General features: G+C 46.1%; 1 protein-coding gene across 1 annotated transcript in view; it reads left to right on the top strand.

Annotated features, from left to right (window-relative positions):
- The window catches only part of lasp1 (LIM and SH3 protein 1), a 187223-nt gene extending 168893 nt beyond the window's left edge, over positions 1–18330 (top strand). Inside the window, exons 5-7 of the mRNA XM_070864522.1 lie at positions 8852–8963; positions 14734–14828; positions 15792–18330. Of these exons, the coding sequence (XP_070720623.1) occupies positions 8852–8963; positions 14734–14828; positions 15792–15965 (381 nt within the window). The 3' untranslated portion in view covers positions 15966–18330. The remainder of the gene's footprint in view (positions 1–8851; positions 8964–14733; positions 14829–15791) is intronic.
- The last annotated feature ends 1757 nt before the right edge of the window (positions 18331–20087 follow it).

The following is a 20087-nucleotide window of genomic DNA, read 5'->3' as shown; positions in this document are numbered from 1 at the left end:
AACCTTCTCTGAACTGCCTCCAAAGCAAGTATATCCTTTTCGTAAAATTTGACACCGAGTCACATAAATAGAAATTAGCGCAGCTTGGTCAAAGAGGTAGGTTTTAAGGAGCGTCTTCAGAAGAGGTAGAGAGGCGGAGAGGCGGAGAGGTTTAGGCAGGGAGTTCCAGAGCTTGGGGCCCAGGCAACAGAAGGCACAGCTGCCAATGGTTGAACAATTATAATTAGGGATGCTCAAGAGGCCAGAATTAGAGGAGCGCAGACATCTCTGAGGGGTGGGGGGGGGGGCGGGGTTGTGGGGCTGGAGGAGATTAGAGATAGGGAGGGGGCGAGGCCATGGAGTGATTTGAAAATAAGGCTGAGAATTTTGAAATCGAGACGTTGCTTAACCGGGAGCCAATGTCGGTCAGCGAGCACAGGGGGTGATGGATGAGCGGGACTTGGTGCGAGCTAGGACTTGGGCAGCCGAGTTTTAGATCACCTCTAGTTTACGTTGCAGTCTGTAAATATGGGGAGGAGTAAAGTGCTTTTACTTTCCTGTTATTTTTGTATTCCTGTCTCGGGAGAGGGGCCTCACTTCGCTCCTCTCCTACATTTACACTCTGCGTCTGGTCTGTATCAGCACGCTGGTTTCTAATGGGAAATATGGATGAGGGATCATTAGAGGAGTGCAAGACATGTAGAACCAGCTCTCTGTGTAGCTCGGTCCATTAGCACTGCCTTAAATGTGCCTGCACATTGGCTGATGTACAAAATGAAATGATTTGAAATGGGGCTAAAAGGGTTAAATTATGAGGACAGGTTGCATCGAGTCGGCTTGTATTCCCTTGAGTTTAGAGGATTCAGGGGTGATGTAATTGAGGTGTTTAAGACGATTAAAGAAGAAAAGAAAGACTTGGATTGATATAGCATAACCACCGGACGTCTCATAAGAATTAGGAACAGGAGTAGGCCATCTAGCCCCTCGAGCCTGCTCCGCCACTCAACAAGATCATGGCTGATCTGGCCGTGGACTCAGCTCCACTTACCTGCCCGCTCTCAAAGCGCCTTACAGCCAATGAAGTACTTTTGGAGTGCAGTCACTGTTGTAATGTGGGAAACGCAGCAGGCAATTTGCGCACAGCAAGCTCCCACAAACAGCAATGTGATAATGACCAGGTAATCTGTTTTGTTATGTTGATTTGGGGGATGAATATTGGCCAGGACACCGGGGCTAACTCCTCTGCCCTTCTTCAAAATAGTGCCATGGGATCTTTTACATCCACCTGAGAAACCTGAGACGGGGCCTCGGTTTAACATCTCGTCCGAAAGACGGCACCTCCGATAGTGCTGCACTCCCTCAGCACTGCACTGGGAGTGTCAGTCGAGATTTTTGTGCTCAAGTGCCTGGAGTGGGACTTGAACCCACAACCTTCTGACTCAAGAGGCGAGTGTGCTGCCCACTGAGCCACAGCTGGCACTTTTCCAAGTAAGTATTAACCTATGGATTGAAGGGAAGGTGTCTACACCTTTAAGAGCCAGATCCACTCCTGCAGGCTTGGCAAAAAGTAAAAAGAAAGACTTGCATTTATATAGCGCCTTTCTTGGCCACTGGATGTCCCAAAGCGCTTTACAGCCAATTAAGTACTTTTTGTCACTGTTGTAATGTAGGAAATGCAGTGGCCAATTTGCACACAGCAAGCTCCCACAAACAGCAACGTGATGATGACCAGATAATCTGTTTTTTTTAAATATTATGTTGATTGAGGGATAAATAGATTGAGAGAAACTATTTCCTCTGATGGGGATAGTCCAGAACAAGGGGAATTAGAGCCAGGCCCTTTAGGGGTGATGTCAGGAAGCACTTCTTCACACAAAGGGTCGTGGAAATCTGGAACACTCTCTCTCAAAAAGCTGTTGAGGCCGAGGGTCAATTGAAAAGATCAAAACTGAGATGAATAGGTTTGTGTTGGGCAAGGATATCGAGGGATATGGGGCCAAGGCGAGTAGATGGAGTTAGATACAGATCAGCCATGATTTAATTGAATGGCGGAACAGGTTTGATGGGCTGAATGGCCTGCTCTTGTTCCAATGGAACATTAACTTTTTGTCTTTTTAAGTTTAGATGGGGAGAGGGGGCGCTATTTCTGTTTGTAACAGTGGTTAACTGCTGCCATCAACTACATCCATTCATTAGGACTGGTAGAGGCAGAAACCCTCACCACATTTTTAAAAAGTACTTGGATGTGGACTTGAAGTGCTGTAACCTACGGGGCTACGGACCGAGAGCTGGAAAGGGGGATTAGGCTGGATAGCTCTTTGTCGGCCGGCGCGGACACGGTGGGTCGAAATGGCCTCCTTCCGTGCTGTAAACTTCTAGGATTGCTGACCAACCAATTTGGTTTAAAGCTGAAACCTACTTCTCTCCTCCCCTCGCCCTCCCTTCCACAGTGAACTGAATCGCCAAGTGAGAGCCTTTTTATGCAAAGAGTAATATAACGCTGTGCTGTGGGAGTCACGCAGTGATGGCAAGTGTAGTTTCAATTTAGTTTTGTAAAGCTTGAATGCACAATTGTGTGTTGTTTTTTTGGGGGTTTAGTAGTATGGTGGGGAGGATAATTATAAAGAAAGACCTTTCTCTGACTGTGTATTTATATAGCGCCTTTCACAACCTCAGGACACCCCAAAGCAATTTACAGCCGACGAAGTACTTTCGAAGTGTAGTCACTTTTGTAACGTAGGAAATGCGGCAGCTAATTTGTGCACAGCAAGCTCCCACAATCAGCAATGAAATCAGTGACCAATTAATCTGTTTTGGGTGTTGGTTTAGGGATAAATATTGGCCAGGACACATGGAGAACTCGCCTGCTCTTCCAATAGGGCCATGGGATCTTTTACATCCACCTGAGAGAGCAGACGAGATCTCTGATTAACATCTCTTCCAAAAAAACGGCACCTCCGACAGTGCAGCACTCCCCCGGTACTAGCGCTGGATTATGTGCTCAAGTCTCTGGAGTGGGACTTGAACCCATTGCCTTCTGCCTCATGCGAGAGTGCTACCCACCGAACCATGGGTAACACCTACCAGACACACTTATCTGGCTCTGTTGGGTATAAACTCTCTGACTGTTTATATCCTGCCCGTATCCTAACTCGCACCAAGTCCCGCTCACCCATCACCCCTGTGCTCGCTGACCTACATTGGATCCCGGTTCAGCAACGCCTCAAATTCCTTGCGTTCAAAACCCTCCAGGCCCTCACCCCTCCCTGTACCTCCTCCAGCTCTTCAACCCTCCGCGATCTCTGCGCTCCTCCCATTCAGGCCTCTTGCGCATTCCTCGATTTTCATTGCATCACCATTGGCGCCATGTCTTCAACTGCCGAGACCCAATGCTCTGGGCATCCCTGTCTCAACCTCTCCGCCTCCAACTCCTCCTTTTAGGGGCTCCTTCAAACCTAACTCTTTGACCAAGCTTTTGGTCACCTGCCCTAATATCTTCTTGTTTGGCTTGGTGTCAAATTTTATTTGATAATGCTCCTGTGAGGTGCTTGGGTCGTTTTACTACGTTAAAGGCGCTGTATAAATGTAAAATACTGTGGGTGTTGGAAATGTGAAATAAAAACGGATAATGCTGGAAATACTTAGCGGGTCAGGCAGCATCTGTGGAGAGAGAAACAGAGTTGACGTTTCAGGTCGATGACGCTTTGTCAGAAATGCAAATGATTGTGGTATGTTGTGAGACTAATGCTCTCCCTCTATGGTTCCCAAGTCCAGTATCCTGTGCACCCAGCCACACCCTGAAGTTAAACCAGCTGGAGATCATTTCTTTACAATGTATTAACCAGGTCTTCCTGGTAACTTCGTAAAGGGGGTGGCTTATGAAGAAAGGTTGAGCAGGTTGGGCTTGTTCGCTTTGGAGTTTAGGAGACTGAGAGGTGATCTTACTGAAACGTATAAGATCGTGAGGGGGCTCGACAGGGTAGATGCTGAGAGGATGTTTCCCCTCGTGGGGGAATCTAGAACTAGGGGGCATAGTTTCAAATTAAGTGGTCACCCATTTAAAACGGAGATGAGGAGGAATTTTATCTCTGAGGGTCATGGATCTGTGGAATTCTCTGCCCCAGAGAGCTGTGGAGGCTGGATCATTGGATATATTTCATCATCAGGATGACTTGCTTCCACGCCAAAAAGGGATGAGTTCACAGGTGTTTCAATGAAGGACCTAATATTTCAGCTTCCAAAGTACATGTTGAAGGATGGAAGATGCCTGTGCGTGGATTTTTTTAACGCGTGGTGGCCATTGCACACCGAAGTTGGAGATAGACAGATTTTTGAGCGATAAGGGAGTGAAGGGTTATGGGGAGCGGGCAGGGAAGTGGAGTTGAGGCCAGGATCAGATCAGCCATGATCTTATTGAATGGCGGAGCAGGCTCGAGGGGTCAAACGGCCGACTCCTGCTCCTATTTCTTATGTTCTTTTAAGGTCGGTCAGCTTTGACATCGAGTTACTAGGGGTCAAGTACGGAATGCAGGTAGACTGTTCAGAACAGAATAAGCGCAGAGTTAATTCGCTTGGTAAAGACTGAAATGTTTTCTGCTTGTGTTTTTCCAGGTTGAAGTTTCAGTATTTTGGATGCTACTCAGTGGTTTCAATTTCCGCACGCAGAGATAAATTCTCGGCCAAGGATTTTGCCGTACGCATTTGACCCCATGACCTTTCGAGGTGTTGTGTGGTGTGTGCACGTGTGTTTCGATCGAGCACTTTGTACTAAAATCCACGCTTGGAATGTTGGCAATAACCCGCACTGCGAGGCGAAATGGCCTCTTCACCTCATTTCAGCTTGGTGTTTTTATTGGCTGAAGGCAGAACCACTCGCTTTAAGATGCTGCTTGAGTTTACGATGGAGAGGTTGGGAGTGGGGAGGAAGAATGGTAACCCTTCAGTGTTCTCATCCGGGTGTGTGTACGTAAGAATGTAGGAAATAGGAGCAGGAGTAGGCCACACAGCCCCCTCGAGCCTGCTCCGCCATTCAATAAAATCATGGCTGATCTGATCTTGGCCTCAACTCCCCTTCCCTGCCCGCTCCCCATAACCCTTGACTCCCCTCCCCGAGTGCTTCATCCAGCAACCCACCGACTATGTTCTTCATTGGGTGTGTTCCAGTCTTGATCACTGATTGCATCATCGTCATCATAGGCAGTCCCTCGAAATCGAGGAAGACTTGCTTCCACTCTAAAATTGAGTTCTCAGGTGACTGAATAGTCCAATACGGGAATTACAGTCTCTTGTCACAGGTGGGACAGACAGTGGTTGGAGGAAAGGGTGGGTGGGGAGTCTGGTTTGCCGCATGCTCCTTCGCTGCCTGCGCTTGGTTTCTGCATGCTCTCGGCGACAAGACTTGAGGTGCTCAGCGCCCTCCCGGATACACTTCCTCCACTTAGGACGGTCTTTGGCCAGGGACTCCCAGGTGTCGGTGGGGATGTTGCATTTTATCAAGGAGGCTTTGAGGGTGTACTTGAAACGTTTCCTTTGTCCACCTGGGGCTCGCTTGTCATGTAGCAGTTCTGAGTAGAGCACTTGCTTTGGGAGTCTTGTGTCGGGCGTGCGAACAATGGGGTCCGTCCAACGGAGCTGGACCACTGATTGACCGCCTGACCAACAGGCCAATTCTCCCAACATCTGTGCTGGAAGAGATACAATCCAAGGTAACCACTGTAGTCAAGACTGGAATGCACCCAATGAAAAACATAGTCGGTGGGTTGCTATTACACCTTGCCCCTCCCCCCCCCCGATGAGAACAACACTCGAGGATCGTCATTCTCCCCCTTTATCCATTGTGGGATTTGGCCCGCCTGGCTTTAAAAATGTCACAGGTTTGAACACCTCATTTCCTCTTTCCTCACCGTTGACCCCTGGATGTCATTATAGCTTCCTGTTATGATGTGAAATCAACTCACCTATGAAAACCTATATGGAGTAGTTACTCAGCGATCAGCTATTTCAGAAGAATATTGACTTTTATCTGCAGAGGGCTGGAATACAACAGGGTGGCAGTTGTGTTTTTACTGTTCAGAGCTCTGGTCAGACTCCATCTGGAGTAACTGCGTTCATTTCTGGGTGCTGCACCTCAGGAGGGTATATTGGTCTTGGAGTGGGTACAGCACAGATTCCCCAGAATAATACCGGGGCTAAAAAAGTTAAACTATGAGGACACGTTGAATGGACTAGGCTTCTATTCTCTCGAGTATAGAAGATTAAGGGGTGATCTAATTGAGGTTTTTAAGATGATTAAAGGAGTTAATCGGGTAGACGGAGATAAACTATTTCCTCTGCTGGTGGAGTCCAGAACGAGCGGGCATAACCTTAAATGTCGAGCTAGGCCATTCAGGGATGATGTCAGAAGCAATTCTTCACACAAAGGGTAGTGGAAATCTGGAAATCTTTCCATCGCCCCCAAAAAAATAGAGGCTGAGGGTCCATTGAAAACTTCAGAGCTGAGATTGATATATGTTTAAGGATTACGGAACCGAGGCAGGTAGATGGAGTTGAGATACAGATCGTCCGTGATCTAACTGAATGGTGAAACATTCTCCTGTTCCTATGTTAATTGATAACATCACAAGACAAATCACAATACAACTCTACAAATACTTGGGGCTGGTATTTCAGTCGGAGGGCTTCTAAGGCGTTAATATTGCCAGGGCATTAAATTTGGTGGTGGGAGATTTTTAGTGCCGGATCCAGCAAAATTCAGTTCCAGTGCCCCAAAAGTGGAGTGGGGCACTGAGGGAAACGTTCCACACTTCTCGGGGCGCTAAGCTGGGAGCACAACTGAAGGTCCCGTGCTAAAGAGCTGGCTTCGTAGTGCCCTGAGAGAGGCCTCCCTGCAAAAAAAAAAAACAGACCCAAATTCACAACAAACATTCCCCCCACATGACTCGCCCCAAATAAAGTTAAATCGCAGTAAGAAAAAATTCCCCAAATCAATCCCACTTACCCGACGCAGTCATGCTTTCCCTCGGTGCCCCGGGACAGCTCTGCATGCCAGGCGTTCTCTGGCATGGGTCACTAGAGGGCGCCACGGGTGGCGAGCAAACCTAAGTTTGCTTCCGTGTCGCTACCGGGGATCGTTGCACACCGGCGCCACGTTCACGGGCAATACTCCTCAGCGCCGCCGGTAACTGCACACCGAGGGTACCGAGCGGCGCTACTATTGACGTTCGTGGGCGTTAACCCTTTAGCGTCGTCCAGCCGATTCTTTCGCCCTGGGTCTTTGTTATCGAACCATAACCTAAAACTGGGTAGGGATACAGCAGGAACTGCATACACACCCAGCCAACCCATGTACAAATGTTATTCAACATGTAGCACGGTGTGGCGATTAAGCACACTCGCTCAGTCTGTCATTGAGAGAATGAAGGGGCAAGCTGTGTACACTCCAGCGCAGTGTGTATTGTCTGAGCATGCGTGTTGACACCAGGCTTTGCGCACACTGCAGTGAATTGTAAAGGTTTATGTTTGCCTTTGAAGTGATGCTGTGCAAACTGTTGATGTCCTGAGTGTTTGGCCGATCAGGAATGTGCCGATAGTTTCGTTCATGTTTGTGCACCACCTTGTGGAATGAGGGAGAAAAGCGCCTGAGTTCTACATTTATAATGAGCTATTGGAAGCAGCAAGGCATGCTTAAATAGAATTTACACTCGGAAACCTGTCATTTCGTCCACATGGTCTGTGCCGTGTCTATGCTCTACAGAAATCTCCGCCCACCTCTTTATCTCACCCTATCACCATATCCTTCTATTCCTTTCTCCCCCATGTGTTTATCTCGCTTCCTCTTAAACTCATCGATACTATTCGTCTCAACCACTCGATGTGATAGCAAGTTCCACAATCTCCCCACTCTCTGCATAAAGAATTCTCCATTGGATTTGTTAGTGACTATCTTATATTTCTGGCTCCTAGTTTTGGATTCCTCCACAAGTGGAAACATTTTCTCTCTGTCTACCCTATCGAACCATTTTATAATCTTCAAGCCCTCTATCAGTCACCCCGCAGCCTTCTTGCGGTTTAAGTCCCACTCCGGGGACTTGAGCACATAAACCTAGGCTGACACTCCCAGTGCGCTGCTGAGGGAGTGCTGCACTGTTGGAGGTGCCGTCTTTCAGATGAGACATTAAACCGAGGCCCTGTCTGCGCTCTCAGGTGGACGTGAAAGATCCCACGGCACTATTTCGAAGAAGAGCAGGGGAGTTATCCCCAGTGTCCCGGCCAATATTTATTCCTTAATCAACATAACACAAAAAACCCAGCTTTATCTGGTCGCTATCACATTGCTATTTGTGGGAGCTTGCTGTGCACATATTGGTTGCCGCGTTTCCCACATTACAACAGTGACTACACTCCAAAAAACGTACTCCATTGGCTGTAAAGCGCTTTGAGACGTCTGGTGATCATGAAAGGAACTATATAAATGCAAGTCTGTCTTTTCTTTCTATTTCTTTTTTAACAAAAAGAGCCCAGCTTGTTTAATTTTTTCCTGATAGTTACCATTAATGGACATTCGGGTTACATGAGTGCAATCTAGAGTTCCACCTCGTGGACTACTATGGTAATGCAACTGCTGATGTATAAATTAAAAGGATCAGATCTCAAGGTCACATGACAATTTCCCGTGGAGCCATCTTGTGCTTAGTGATGTCGTAAAGATTATATCCCAAGTGGAGGCCACTACGAGGATTCATCGGGAAAGGCATGGTATTTAAGGCAGGTTGATGAATTGACTGCTTCACTGTGCCGGACCGATGAGCTACAATCGTGATTTCTTTTCAACGTGCAAATAAATAAATATATATATTTTGCGTTCTTTCATCAGATTAAATATCATGAAGAGTTTGAGAAAAGCAAAGGAACTTCTGTGGTAGGCGGTGAGCGAAGGAACTCTCACGACGCCCCGCATTATAGACCTCAGCCGGAGATGCATCAAGGTGAGGGTCCAAACACACACAATTGCTGTAATGTAGCTCTCCCTGGTGGGCCCGTGCTCCCCCTAGTGGTCTACAGCTCCACCTAGTGGGCTACTGTGGTAACTGCCACCACTGATGTAACCAATAAAGGATCATGTGCTAAGGTCACATGATGACCGTGTTAGGTTAACAGCCATCTTGCAGAGTGTGCTTCTTAGTGATGTCGTATGAATATACAGGTGCAACGTCCCCAATCCGAAAAATGGAATTGTCCCCAAAAAAACGGACATTTTGTGCAGAGCTGATGGAGTCGTCCGGAATCTGGAATTACTGTCCGAAAACCGGACATTTTTGATGCAAAACACAAAATCCAGCACGGATTTGGTTGAGGATTCTGGATTTCAGACAAGAAAATCAAGTCTGAAATCTGGAATCCTCGACTGACTCCGTCTTGGATTTCGGGTTTTGCCGGATTTCAGATCTCACTGCTCAAAACCCGGCACGGATTTGGTCGAGGATTTCGGATTTCAGACTATTGATTTTCTTGTCTGAAATCCGGAAAACCCCCAAAAACCGGCACGGATTCGGTCCCAAGGATTCCAGATGTTGTACCTGTAACACAATCGAAAACTAGACACAGGTGAGGCAGCGTCAGTGAATCTTCACTTCTAAGTGCCCCCACCCGCCCCTTTACCCACCCTCCAGTCAGTGAAACATCCAACAGTTTCTTAAAGGGTTCCTGGGTTTTTGCCTCAACTACCCTACCCAGCGGTCCATGTGTTGACCCTTCTCTCTGTTTGAAGGTCTTCCCGATGTGAGTCCTATATTTGCCTTTCACCAAATTGTACCCTTGTCCGATTGTTATACTGTAACTTGAAATGGAAAAGAAAAGGTTGAGGGGTGACCCGACAGGAGTCTTTAAAATTATGAGGGGATTTGATGGGGTAGATATAGGGTCCACTTGTGGGGATGTCCCAAACTTAGGGGTCATGAATATAAGATAGTCACCAATAAATCCAACTGGAATTCAGAAGAAACTTCTTTACCCAGAGAGTGGTTAGAATGTAGAAATCACTGCCACAGGGAGTGGTTGAGGCGAATAACAAAGATGCATTTAAGGGGAGGCTAGGTGAGTACATGAGGGAGTAAAGAACAGAGGGTTATGCTTATAGCGTTAGATGAAGTAGGGTGGGAGGAAGCTCGTGTCGATTGTAAACATTAATGTAACTTTTCCACACATACTCGGAGCATTATATACCTCATTGGGGTTAGAAACATAGAAAATAGGTGCATGAGTAGGCCATTCGGCCCTTCGAGTCTGCACCTCCATTCAATAAGTTCATGGCTGATCATTCCCTCAGTACCCCTTTCCTGCTTTCTCTCCATACCTCTTGATTCCCTTAGCCGTAAGGGCCATATCTAACTCCCTCTTGAATATATCCAATGAACTGGCATCAACAACTCTCTGCGGCAGAGGATTCCACAGGTTAACAACTCTCTGAGTGAAGAAGTTTCTCCTCATCTCAGACCTAAATGGCCTACCCCTTATCCTAAGACTATGTCCCCTGGTTCTGGAATTCCCCAACATCGGGAACATTCTTCCCGCATCTAACCTGTCCAGTCCCGTCAGAATCTTATACGTTTCAATGAGATCCCCTCTCATCCTTCTAAACGCCAGTGAATAAAGGCGCAGTTGATCCAGTCTCTCCTCATATGACAGTCCAGCCATCACGGGAATCATTCTGGTGAACCTTCGCTGCACTCCCTCAATAGCAAGAACATCCTTCCTCAGACTAGACCACCAAAACTGAACACACTATTCCAGGTGAGGCCTCACTAAGGCCCTGTATAACTGCAGTAAGACCTCCCTGCTCCTATACTCAAATCTCCTAGCTATGAAGGCCAACATACTATTTGCCGCCTTCATCGCCTGCTGTACCTGCATGCCAACTTTCAATGACTGATGAACCATGACATCCAGGTCTTATTGCACCTCCCCTTTTCCTAATCTGCTGCCATTCAGATAATATTCTACCTTCGTGTTTCTGCCACCAAAATGGATAACCTCACATTTATCCACATTATACTGCATCTGCCATGCATTTGCCCACTCACCTAACCTGTCCAAGTCACCCTGCAGCCTCTTAGCATCGTTCTCACAGCTCACACTGCTACCCAGTTTAGTGTCATCTGCAAACTTGGAGATATTACACTCAATTCCTTCATCTAAATCGTTAATGTATATTGTAAAGAGCTGGGGTCCCAGCACTGAGCCCTGTGGCACTCCACTAGTCACTGCCTGCCATTCTGAAAAGGACATGTTTATCCTGACTCTTTGCTTCCTGTTTGCCAACCAGTCCTCTATCCACGTCAGTACATTACCCCCAATACCATGCACTTTGATTTTGCACACTAATCTCTTGTACGGGACCTTGTCAAAAGCCTTTTGAAAGTCCAAATACACCACATCCACTGGTTCTCCCTTTTCCACTCTGCTAGTTACATCCTCAAAAAATTCCAGAAGATTCGTCAAGCATGATTTCCCTTTCATAAATCCATGCTGACTTGGACCGATCCTGTCACTGCTTTCCAAATGCGCTGCTATTTCATCCTTAATGATTGATTACAATATTTTCCCCACTACTGATGTCTGGCTAACCGGTCTATAATTACTCGTTTTCTCTCTCCCTCCTTTTTTAAAAAGTAGTGTTACATTAGCTACCCTCCAGTCCATAGGAACTGATCCAGAGTCGATAGACTGTTGGAAAATGATCACCAATGCATCCACTATTTCTAGGACCACTTCCTTAAGTACTCTGAGATGCAGACTATCAGGCCCCGGGGATTTATTGGCCTTCAATCCCATCAATTTCCCTAACACAATTTCCCGCCTAATAAGGATATCCTTCAGTTCCTCCTTCTCACTAGACCCACTGTCCCCTAGTACATTCGCAAGATTATTTGTGTCTTCCGTCATGAAGACAGAACTGAAGTATTTGTTCAATTGATCTGCCATTTCTTTGTTCCCCATTATCACCTGAATCCGACTGCAAGGGACCTACGTTTGTCTTCACTAATCTTTTTCTCTTCACATATTTATAGAAGCTTTTGCAGTCAGTTTTTATGTTCCCTGCAAGCTTCCTCTCGTACTCTATTTTCCCCCTCTTAATTAAACCCTTAGTCCTCCTCTGTTGAATTCTAAATTTCTCCCTGTCCTCAGGTTTGTTGCTTTTTCTAGCCAATTTATATGCCTCTTCCTTGGTTTTAACGCTATCCTTAATTTCCCTTGTTAGCCACAGTTGAGCCACCTTCCCCGTTTTATTTTTACTCCAGACAGGGATGTATAACTTCTGAAGTTCATCCATGTAATCTTTAAATGTTTGCCATTGCTTATCCACCGTCAACCCTTTAAGTATCCTTTGCCAGTCTATTCTAGCCAATTCCAGCCTCATACCGTCGAAGTTACCTTTCCTTAAGTTCAGGGCCCTAGTTTCTGAATTAACTGTGTCACTCTCCATCTTAATAAAGAATTCTACCATATTATGGTCACGCTTCCCCAAGGGGCCTCGCACAACAAGATTGCTAATTAGTCCCTTCTCATTACACATCACCCAGTCTAGGATGGCCAGCTCTCTAGTTGGTTCCTCTACATATTGGTCTAGAAAACCATCCCTAATACACCCCAGGAAATCCTCCTCCACCGCATTGCCACCAGTTTGGTTAGCTCAATCAATATGTAGATTAAAGTCGCCCGTGATAACTGCTGTACCTTTATTGCATACATCCCTGAATTCTTGTTTGATGCTGTCCCAAACCTCACTACTACTGTTTGGTGGTCTGTACACAACTCCCACTAGCGTTTTCTGCCCTTTAGTATTCCGCAGCTCCACCCATACCGATTCCACATCATTCAGGCTAATGTCCCTCCTTACTATTGCATTAATTTCCTCTTTAACCAGCAACGCTACCCCGCCTCATTTTCCTCTCTGCCTATCCTTCCTAAATGTTGAATACCCCTGAATGTTGAGTTCCCAGCCTTGGTCACCCTGGAGCCATGTCTCCGTGATGCCAATTACATCATATCCGTTAACTGCTGTCTGCGCAGTTAATTCGTCCACCTTATTCTGAATACTCCTCGCATTGAGGCACAGAGCTTTCAGGCTTGTCTTTTTAAAACACTTTGCCCCTTTAGAATTTTGCTGTAATGTGGCTCTTTTTGTTTTTTGCCTTGGGTTTCTCTGCCCTCCACTTTTACTATTCTCCTTTCTATCTTTTGCTTCTGCCTCCATTTTATTTCCCTGTGTCTCCCTGCATTGGTTCCCATCCCCCTGCCATGTTAGTTTAACTCCTCCCCAGCAGCACTAGCAAACACTCCCCCTAGGACATTGGTTCTGGTCCTGCCCAGTTGCAGACTGTCTGGTTTGTACTGGTCCCATCTCCCCCAGAACCAGTTCCAATGTCCCAGGAATTTGAATCCCTCCCTGCTGCACCACTCCTCAAGCCATGTATTCATCTGAGCTATCCTGCGATTCGTACTCTGACTAGCACGTGCCACTGGTAGCAATCCCGAGATTACTACTTTTGAGGTCCTACTTTTTAATTTAGCTCCCAGCTCCCTAAATTTGTTTTGTCAGACCTCATCCAGTTTTTTAACCTATATCGTTGGTACATATATGCACCACGACAACTGGCTGTTCATCCTCCCTGTTCAGAATGTCCTGCACCCACTCCGAGACATCCTTGACCCTTGCACCAGGGAGGCAACATACCATCCTGGAGTCTCGGTTGCGGCCGCAGAAACGCCTATCTGTTCCCCTTACAATCGAATCCCCTATCACCATAACTCTCCCACTCTTTTTCCTGCCCTCCTTTGCAGCAGAGCCACCCACGGTGCCATGAACTTGGCTGCTGCTGCCCTCCCCTGATGAGTCATCCCCCTCAACAGTGTATCTGTTTTGCAGAGGGATGACTGGAGGGGACCCCTGCACTACCTTCCTTGCACTGTTCTTCTTGGTCACCCATTTACTATCTGACTGTGTACCCTTTACCTGCGGTAAGACCAACTCGCTAAACGTGCTATTCACGTCATTCTCAGCATCGTGGGGTCTCCTTTTAAGTCACCAAGGCTGAATACCTCAAGCTTTTTCAAACTTTTCTCGGTCCTATTTCTGCTTAAAATTCTTACTGTCTAGTCATGTTTGAATTTCATGGGTCTGGATGTTAAAGTCCTTTTTGCGCTGTTACATAGAATTACATCGAATTTACAGGCCATTCAGTCCAATTAGTCTATGTCCGTGTTTACAATCTACACAAGCCTCCTCAACAACAGCTGCCAATGCCTATTCAAGGGAAACAGACAGATTGTGGCAGCAGAACTTGCATCGAACATGTTAGAAGGGACTGTCACGAAAAAGTGTTTGTGACAATTTTGTTTTATTTTCCGTTTGCAAATTAAAATTGAACGACCTGAAAGTGCATCATCTGGTCACTTAACTGTGATGCAAGAAAAATTCTTTCAAATGGTGGGGGGGGGGGGGGACATGTTCATGATGATGAAGCTCCTCGGGGGGGTGGGTGGGGGGGGCAATTGTTCATGATGATGAAGCTCCTTGGGGGGGGCAATTGTTCATGATGATGAAGCTCCTCGGGGGGGGGGCAATTGTTTATGATGATGAAGCTTCTTGTTAAAATTTTGAGACCATGCACGTTTTAAATATTTCCATTTGAAGCTTTTGCTCCAGTGGTGGGAGTCGTTGCCAACTTGCCTTTAATTCTGTTCGCTCTTCTTCAGTCTACCAGCCACAGGCACCACCTCAGCCAGAGCCACAAACCCAGGTTTACACTCCACCTCCTGCTGCACCGTGTGCCCCTCCTCCCACAACCGGGGTAAGTTCTCCACTTGTTTCACCCTCCTTAAATGTTCTTTCAGCACTGCTGCGGGAAGTCCACGAAGGAAAAGGCAGAACTAGCATTTCTGTAGCGCCTTGGATGAGCTCGGGCAGCCCCAAAACTCTGCACGGCCAAGTCACAGTTGTAATGTGGGAAACGCGGCAGCCATTTTTGTGCACAGCAAGCTCCCATAACCAGCAATATGACCATGACCGGATCATCTGTTTTGAGTGATGGTGCTTATGGAATCATGGAAATTTACAGCACGGAAGGAGGCCTTTTCGGCCCATCGTGTCCGCGCCGGCCGACCAAGAGCTGCCCAGCCTAATCCCACTTTCCAGCTCTCGGTCCGTAGCCCTGTAGGTTATGGCACTTCAGATGCACATCCAAGTACTTTTTAAATGTGGTGAGGGTGCCTCTAGCACCCTTTCAGGCAGTGAGTTCCAGATCCCCTCTGGGTGAAGAAATGTCCCCTCAAATCCCCTCTAAACCTCTTACCAATTATTTTCAATCTATGCCCCCTGCTAAGGGAAATAGGTCTTTCCTATGCACTCTCTCTCGGCCCCTCATAATTGAGGGATAAATATTGACCCAGAACACAGGATAAGTCCCCTGCTCTTCTTCGAAATAGTGGCCGTGGGATCTTTTCCGTCCACCTGACAGAGCAGGCGGGGCCTCGGTTTAAAGTCACATCTGAAAGACGCCCCCTCAGCACTGCACTGGGAGTGCACACGTGGATTATGCGCTCAAGTCTCTGGAGTGGGGACTTGAACCCACAACCTTCTGAGTCAGAGACGAGAGAGTGCTGCCAGACGAGGAAATGGTCATTTGGTGAGGGACCAAAATGTTAACCGTGCTCATGGAACCATACAGGGAGGGTGGAAAATGGGGAAAGCTAAGAAACACTTTGATAATATCTCTCTCTCTCTCTCTCTCTCGCTCTGCCTCGTTGTTTTGTAGAAGCGATTTAGAGCTGTGTACGATTACTCAGCAGCTGATGATGATGAGATCTCATTTCAAGATGGTGACTTAATCGTTGATGTGCAACAGATTGATGAAGGATGGATGTATGGCACTGTGGAGAGAACGGGAGATACCGGCATGCTCCCAGCTAACTACGTGGAAGCAGTGTAACAGAGCCCAGATTGACCCCTGCTTATGCTTTGATTATATATATTATAAATAAAAGAAATTACAGTATGAATCCCAACAGTAATTTGACAATAAAAAAAAATTAGGTAAAAATTAATGTATTAAATTGTGGTTCTGATTACATAACATCGCTTTTTCCATTTCTGTGATCTTAGTATTAATGGAATACAGTCAAAATTTTCTTTGGCTTAAGTATCTTAGAGAAGGAAAGGTAGTCATTCTTCAAAGTCACTCACTGCTCTGCATCGGCCCTCCCTCCCCCCTTTCTAAATAACCCCACCCCTTGCAGACCCTTCCGTTGAAAGTCGTGGCTCTGGGTTGCTGTACCTGCTGATTAAGCGGGACAATCTCGGGTCAAGCCTCGTTTAGTCAAAGAGACACCTTTCCGAGTTATGCTGGAGCATTTTTTTTTCCTCCTTGTGAATTGATGAAATAGCTCAAAGTACTACAGGACCAAAACACAATCAGCAAGAGGGAGGGTTTGGCAAAGTTCTGTTCAGTTATTCAGCACGAGGCACACAGGCACGCGCACGCGCGCACACACACGCGCACACACACAGACACGCACTTGTTCTAAATGCTCTCTTTAATTACGTCATTCCAGTGGCCATTCTTAACATGTTAGCCTAGTGAATCCTGTTTTAACCAGCTTGACGCAGAAAGAGTTTCATGAACAACTTTCGGCCACTTCTTGAAAGTCAAGTTGTGGTGACAATGGAGAGCTTCCTCCAAATAACTAGCCCCCCCCCCCACACACACTTGCCTGGGTAATGTGTGCCAGTGAGAGCTAGTCTGCTATCTCTTTACCCTCCCTATCTCATTGAATGACGTGGAGAAAACTGTACCCAGCTAACTGTGCCTGTATAAATGCCCACATCGAAGTTCAGGTGCCAGAAATGCACCAGCTGTCCTATGTGGTACTCCCGATATATTTCTCGCAAAGACTATTCATTTGAAAGTTGGCTGTTTTTACTGCAGTTGTACAAATTAATTAATCCATTTTTTATTTTTGGTAGTTGACATGACGATGGAATTGATTAAATCCCTCAGCGCAGACCCTGTATTGTACCATCCAAAGCTGGGGGGGGGTCTCTTGTTCTGCAATACACAAAAGTACCCAACAGGGCAGCATTGCAAATCCCCTTAGCATATTCAGGTGGAACCTGATGTATTTTGACCATTTACAATGAAATAAATGTGAAATGGCGGTGCTTTACTTCATAGAATATGGCATTGACTAAAATTGGAACAGTCTTCAATCAAGTACCAGCCTCTAATCTGGTTTGAGCACCAATAGTCTAGGCATACTGTGTAGTGATTGGGGCACTGGAGCAGGACCTCATATTTCCAGCTCTAGAAAAGGCAAAAACGTTTGACTTTTGATATGGAATGGCCTAGGCGTTCCATAACCAGTTAACTGATAGGCTGGTACAGTTCAGGCACCTTAGCCAGCGGACCACAGAAGATATGTACATAAGCACAAATGTGTAGACACTGCGTGCCAATATAAATGACTCTTTCAACATTCCATGCAAATCAGCTTAGTCTTAACACGCTATTTAATTTGAAATGCGCAGTTGTTATCGCTAATTAATTGGTAGAAAAATTGTTTGTTTTTAAAGTCGTGCTTATCATGTTCGGCTTAGAGCTTTCGCTAAAGATGATATTGAGTTACCCAAGCACCTGCAGAAAGCAAGCATCTGAACTTGGCTTTGTCCTCTGGGTAGCCCCTTTAAGATGAGACTAGGTGCAAGGGGAGCTACCACAATAAAAGCTGCATTTTCATCAACGCATGCTGGTTTGTCAGGCAAATGAATCTTGAGAGAGGGGGATTTAAAATTTTTTTTTTAAAGTTACTTTCCTGGGAAGTACTCTGGACCTTCCCCAGCAAGCAGGGATGGGCTTCTGTCTCCGCAACTCCCCCTCCCACCCTCCCTCCCACATAGCAGCTTGCAGCCAGTGGGAGTCCCGCTGCAAAGGGATCGACCTCTATCTGTCTGTCGTAGATCACCTGGGCTGAGAAATTGCCGTTGATTTTGTGTGACATTCTGCATTGACGACCACACAACTTCCAATATGGTTTAAAAAGGAGTTTTTGCTAGAATTTGGTTAGTGTAGAAACTAAGAGGAGGAAAAAAATAAAAGGGTATTAAAGATATAAAAATAAGGGTATGTGGATATATATATACATATGTAATTGCATAAAATACTGGATATCTGTGAATCAGATGAAGCATGTCTTGGCGTTTCTGAATTCATTCCCATGCTTGCAATTTTTAGGAAAAAATGTATTTTTGGCATGATTCTTCCATGGCAGATTGTCAATAAACTAAATGATGGGAAATAATGTGGGCGAACAGTGTGGAAATTATTTATTTTGAATTGCGTTTTCATTGGTGGACCGAATCACAGGTGGTGCTTCTGATAAAACATCTAATAAATCTATTTTTCCCTCCGGAAGAAAGAAAGACAGAAATTGTATTTCTATAGCGCCTTTCACGACCATGGGAAGTCCCAAGGCACTTTGAAGCCAATGAAGTACTTTTGACAAAAGCAAAATACTGCGGTTGCTGGAAATTTGAAATAATGCTGGAAAGACGCAACGGATCAGGTAGCATCTGTGGAGAGAGAAACCGAGTTAGTGTTTCCGGTCAATGACCAGGTTCTGACAAAGGTCATCAACCTGAAACGTTAGCTCTGCTTCTCTCTCCACAGATGCTGCCTGACCCGCAAAGTACTTTAAGACAGTAGTCACCGTCATACTGTAGGAAATCCAGCAGTCAATTTGCGCACAGCAAGCTCCCATGAACAGCAATGTGATAATGACCAGATAATCTGTTTTTGTTATGTTGATTGAGGGATAAATATTGGCCAGGACACTGGGGATAACTCCCCTGCTCTTCTTCAAAATAATGCCACAGGTCCACCTGAGAGGGCAGACGGGGCCTCGGTTTAACGTCTCATCCGAAAGACGGCACCTCCAACAAAGCAGCGCTCCCTCAGCACTGCACTGGAATGAACAGATCATTTTTTAAAGTGGTGTTGGTTGAGGGATAAATATTGGCCCAGGACACCGGGGGTAAATCCCCTGCTCTTCTTTGATTAGTGCTGTCATGTATTCAACTGTCATTGTAACCCATGTATAAACTGACCTAAGTTGTATACTGAGAACAATGACCACTAGGTGGTGAACTTGTGTGAGACTCTCCTAACCTGGACCTCAGGTATAAAAATGGAAGCTCCACCCACCACCTCCACTTGAGTGCTGGCTAATAAAGGTTACAGAGTGACCTTCTCTCAAGTATATGCCTCGTGTGCATTTGTACTGTATAGTAAGGACATATTAAGTGCCATGAGATCTCATGTCCACCTGAGAGAGCAGACTCTCTGTTTAATGTCTTAGCCGAAAGATGGTACCTCCGACAGTGCAGTACTCCCTCAGCACTGCACTGGGAGTGTCAGCTTAGATTTTTGTGCTTGTACTGTAGAGAGAGATTCACCAACTCCTGTTACATAGAAGTGCTGTTCTGAGTGCGTGCGAAACATTTTCTTCATCAGCAAAAACCCTTGAAATGAAATGGGTAATAGATGTAATTTAAAAATAAAACACAATTCTCTTTGAATCAATTCATTTCTTTCAGAGGGCACCCGCACTGTGGGGTGGGGCTGGCAGATGAGCATTTCAGTGGGGGCTCAGTTCCAAAAACTACCATGTTGGTAGCTGGGTAATGTATGTGCAACAACAGAAAGAAAGACTTGGATTTATATAGCGCCTTTCACAGCCACCAGATGTCCCAAAGTGCTTCATAGCCAATGAAGTACTTGTTGAAGTGGAGTTGCTGTTGTAATGTGGGAAAAGCAGCAGCCAATTTGTGCACAGCAAGCTCCCAGAAACAGCAATGTGATAATGACCAGATAATCTGTTTTTGTCTTGTTGATTGAGGGATAAATATTGGCCAGTACACCAGGGATAACTCCCCTGCTCTTTGTGGGATCTTTTATGTCCACCAGAGAGAGCAGGCAGGGCCTCAGTTTAATGTCTCATCTGAAAGACAGCACTTCCAACATTGCAGCACTCCCACTGCACTGGGAGTGTCAGCCTAG

The sequence above is a fragment of the Pristiophorus japonicus genome, chromosome 21 (genome assembly GCF_044704955.1).
Source record: "Pristiophorus japonicus isolate sPriJap1 chromosome 21, sPriJap1.hap1, whole genome shotgun sequence".
Classification (NCBI taxonomy): domain Eukaryota; kingdom Metazoa; phylum Chordata; class Chondrichthyes; family Pristiophoridae; genus Pristiophorus; species Pristiophorus japonicus.
This window is presented reverse-complemented; position numbering and strand designations above follow the sequence as displayed.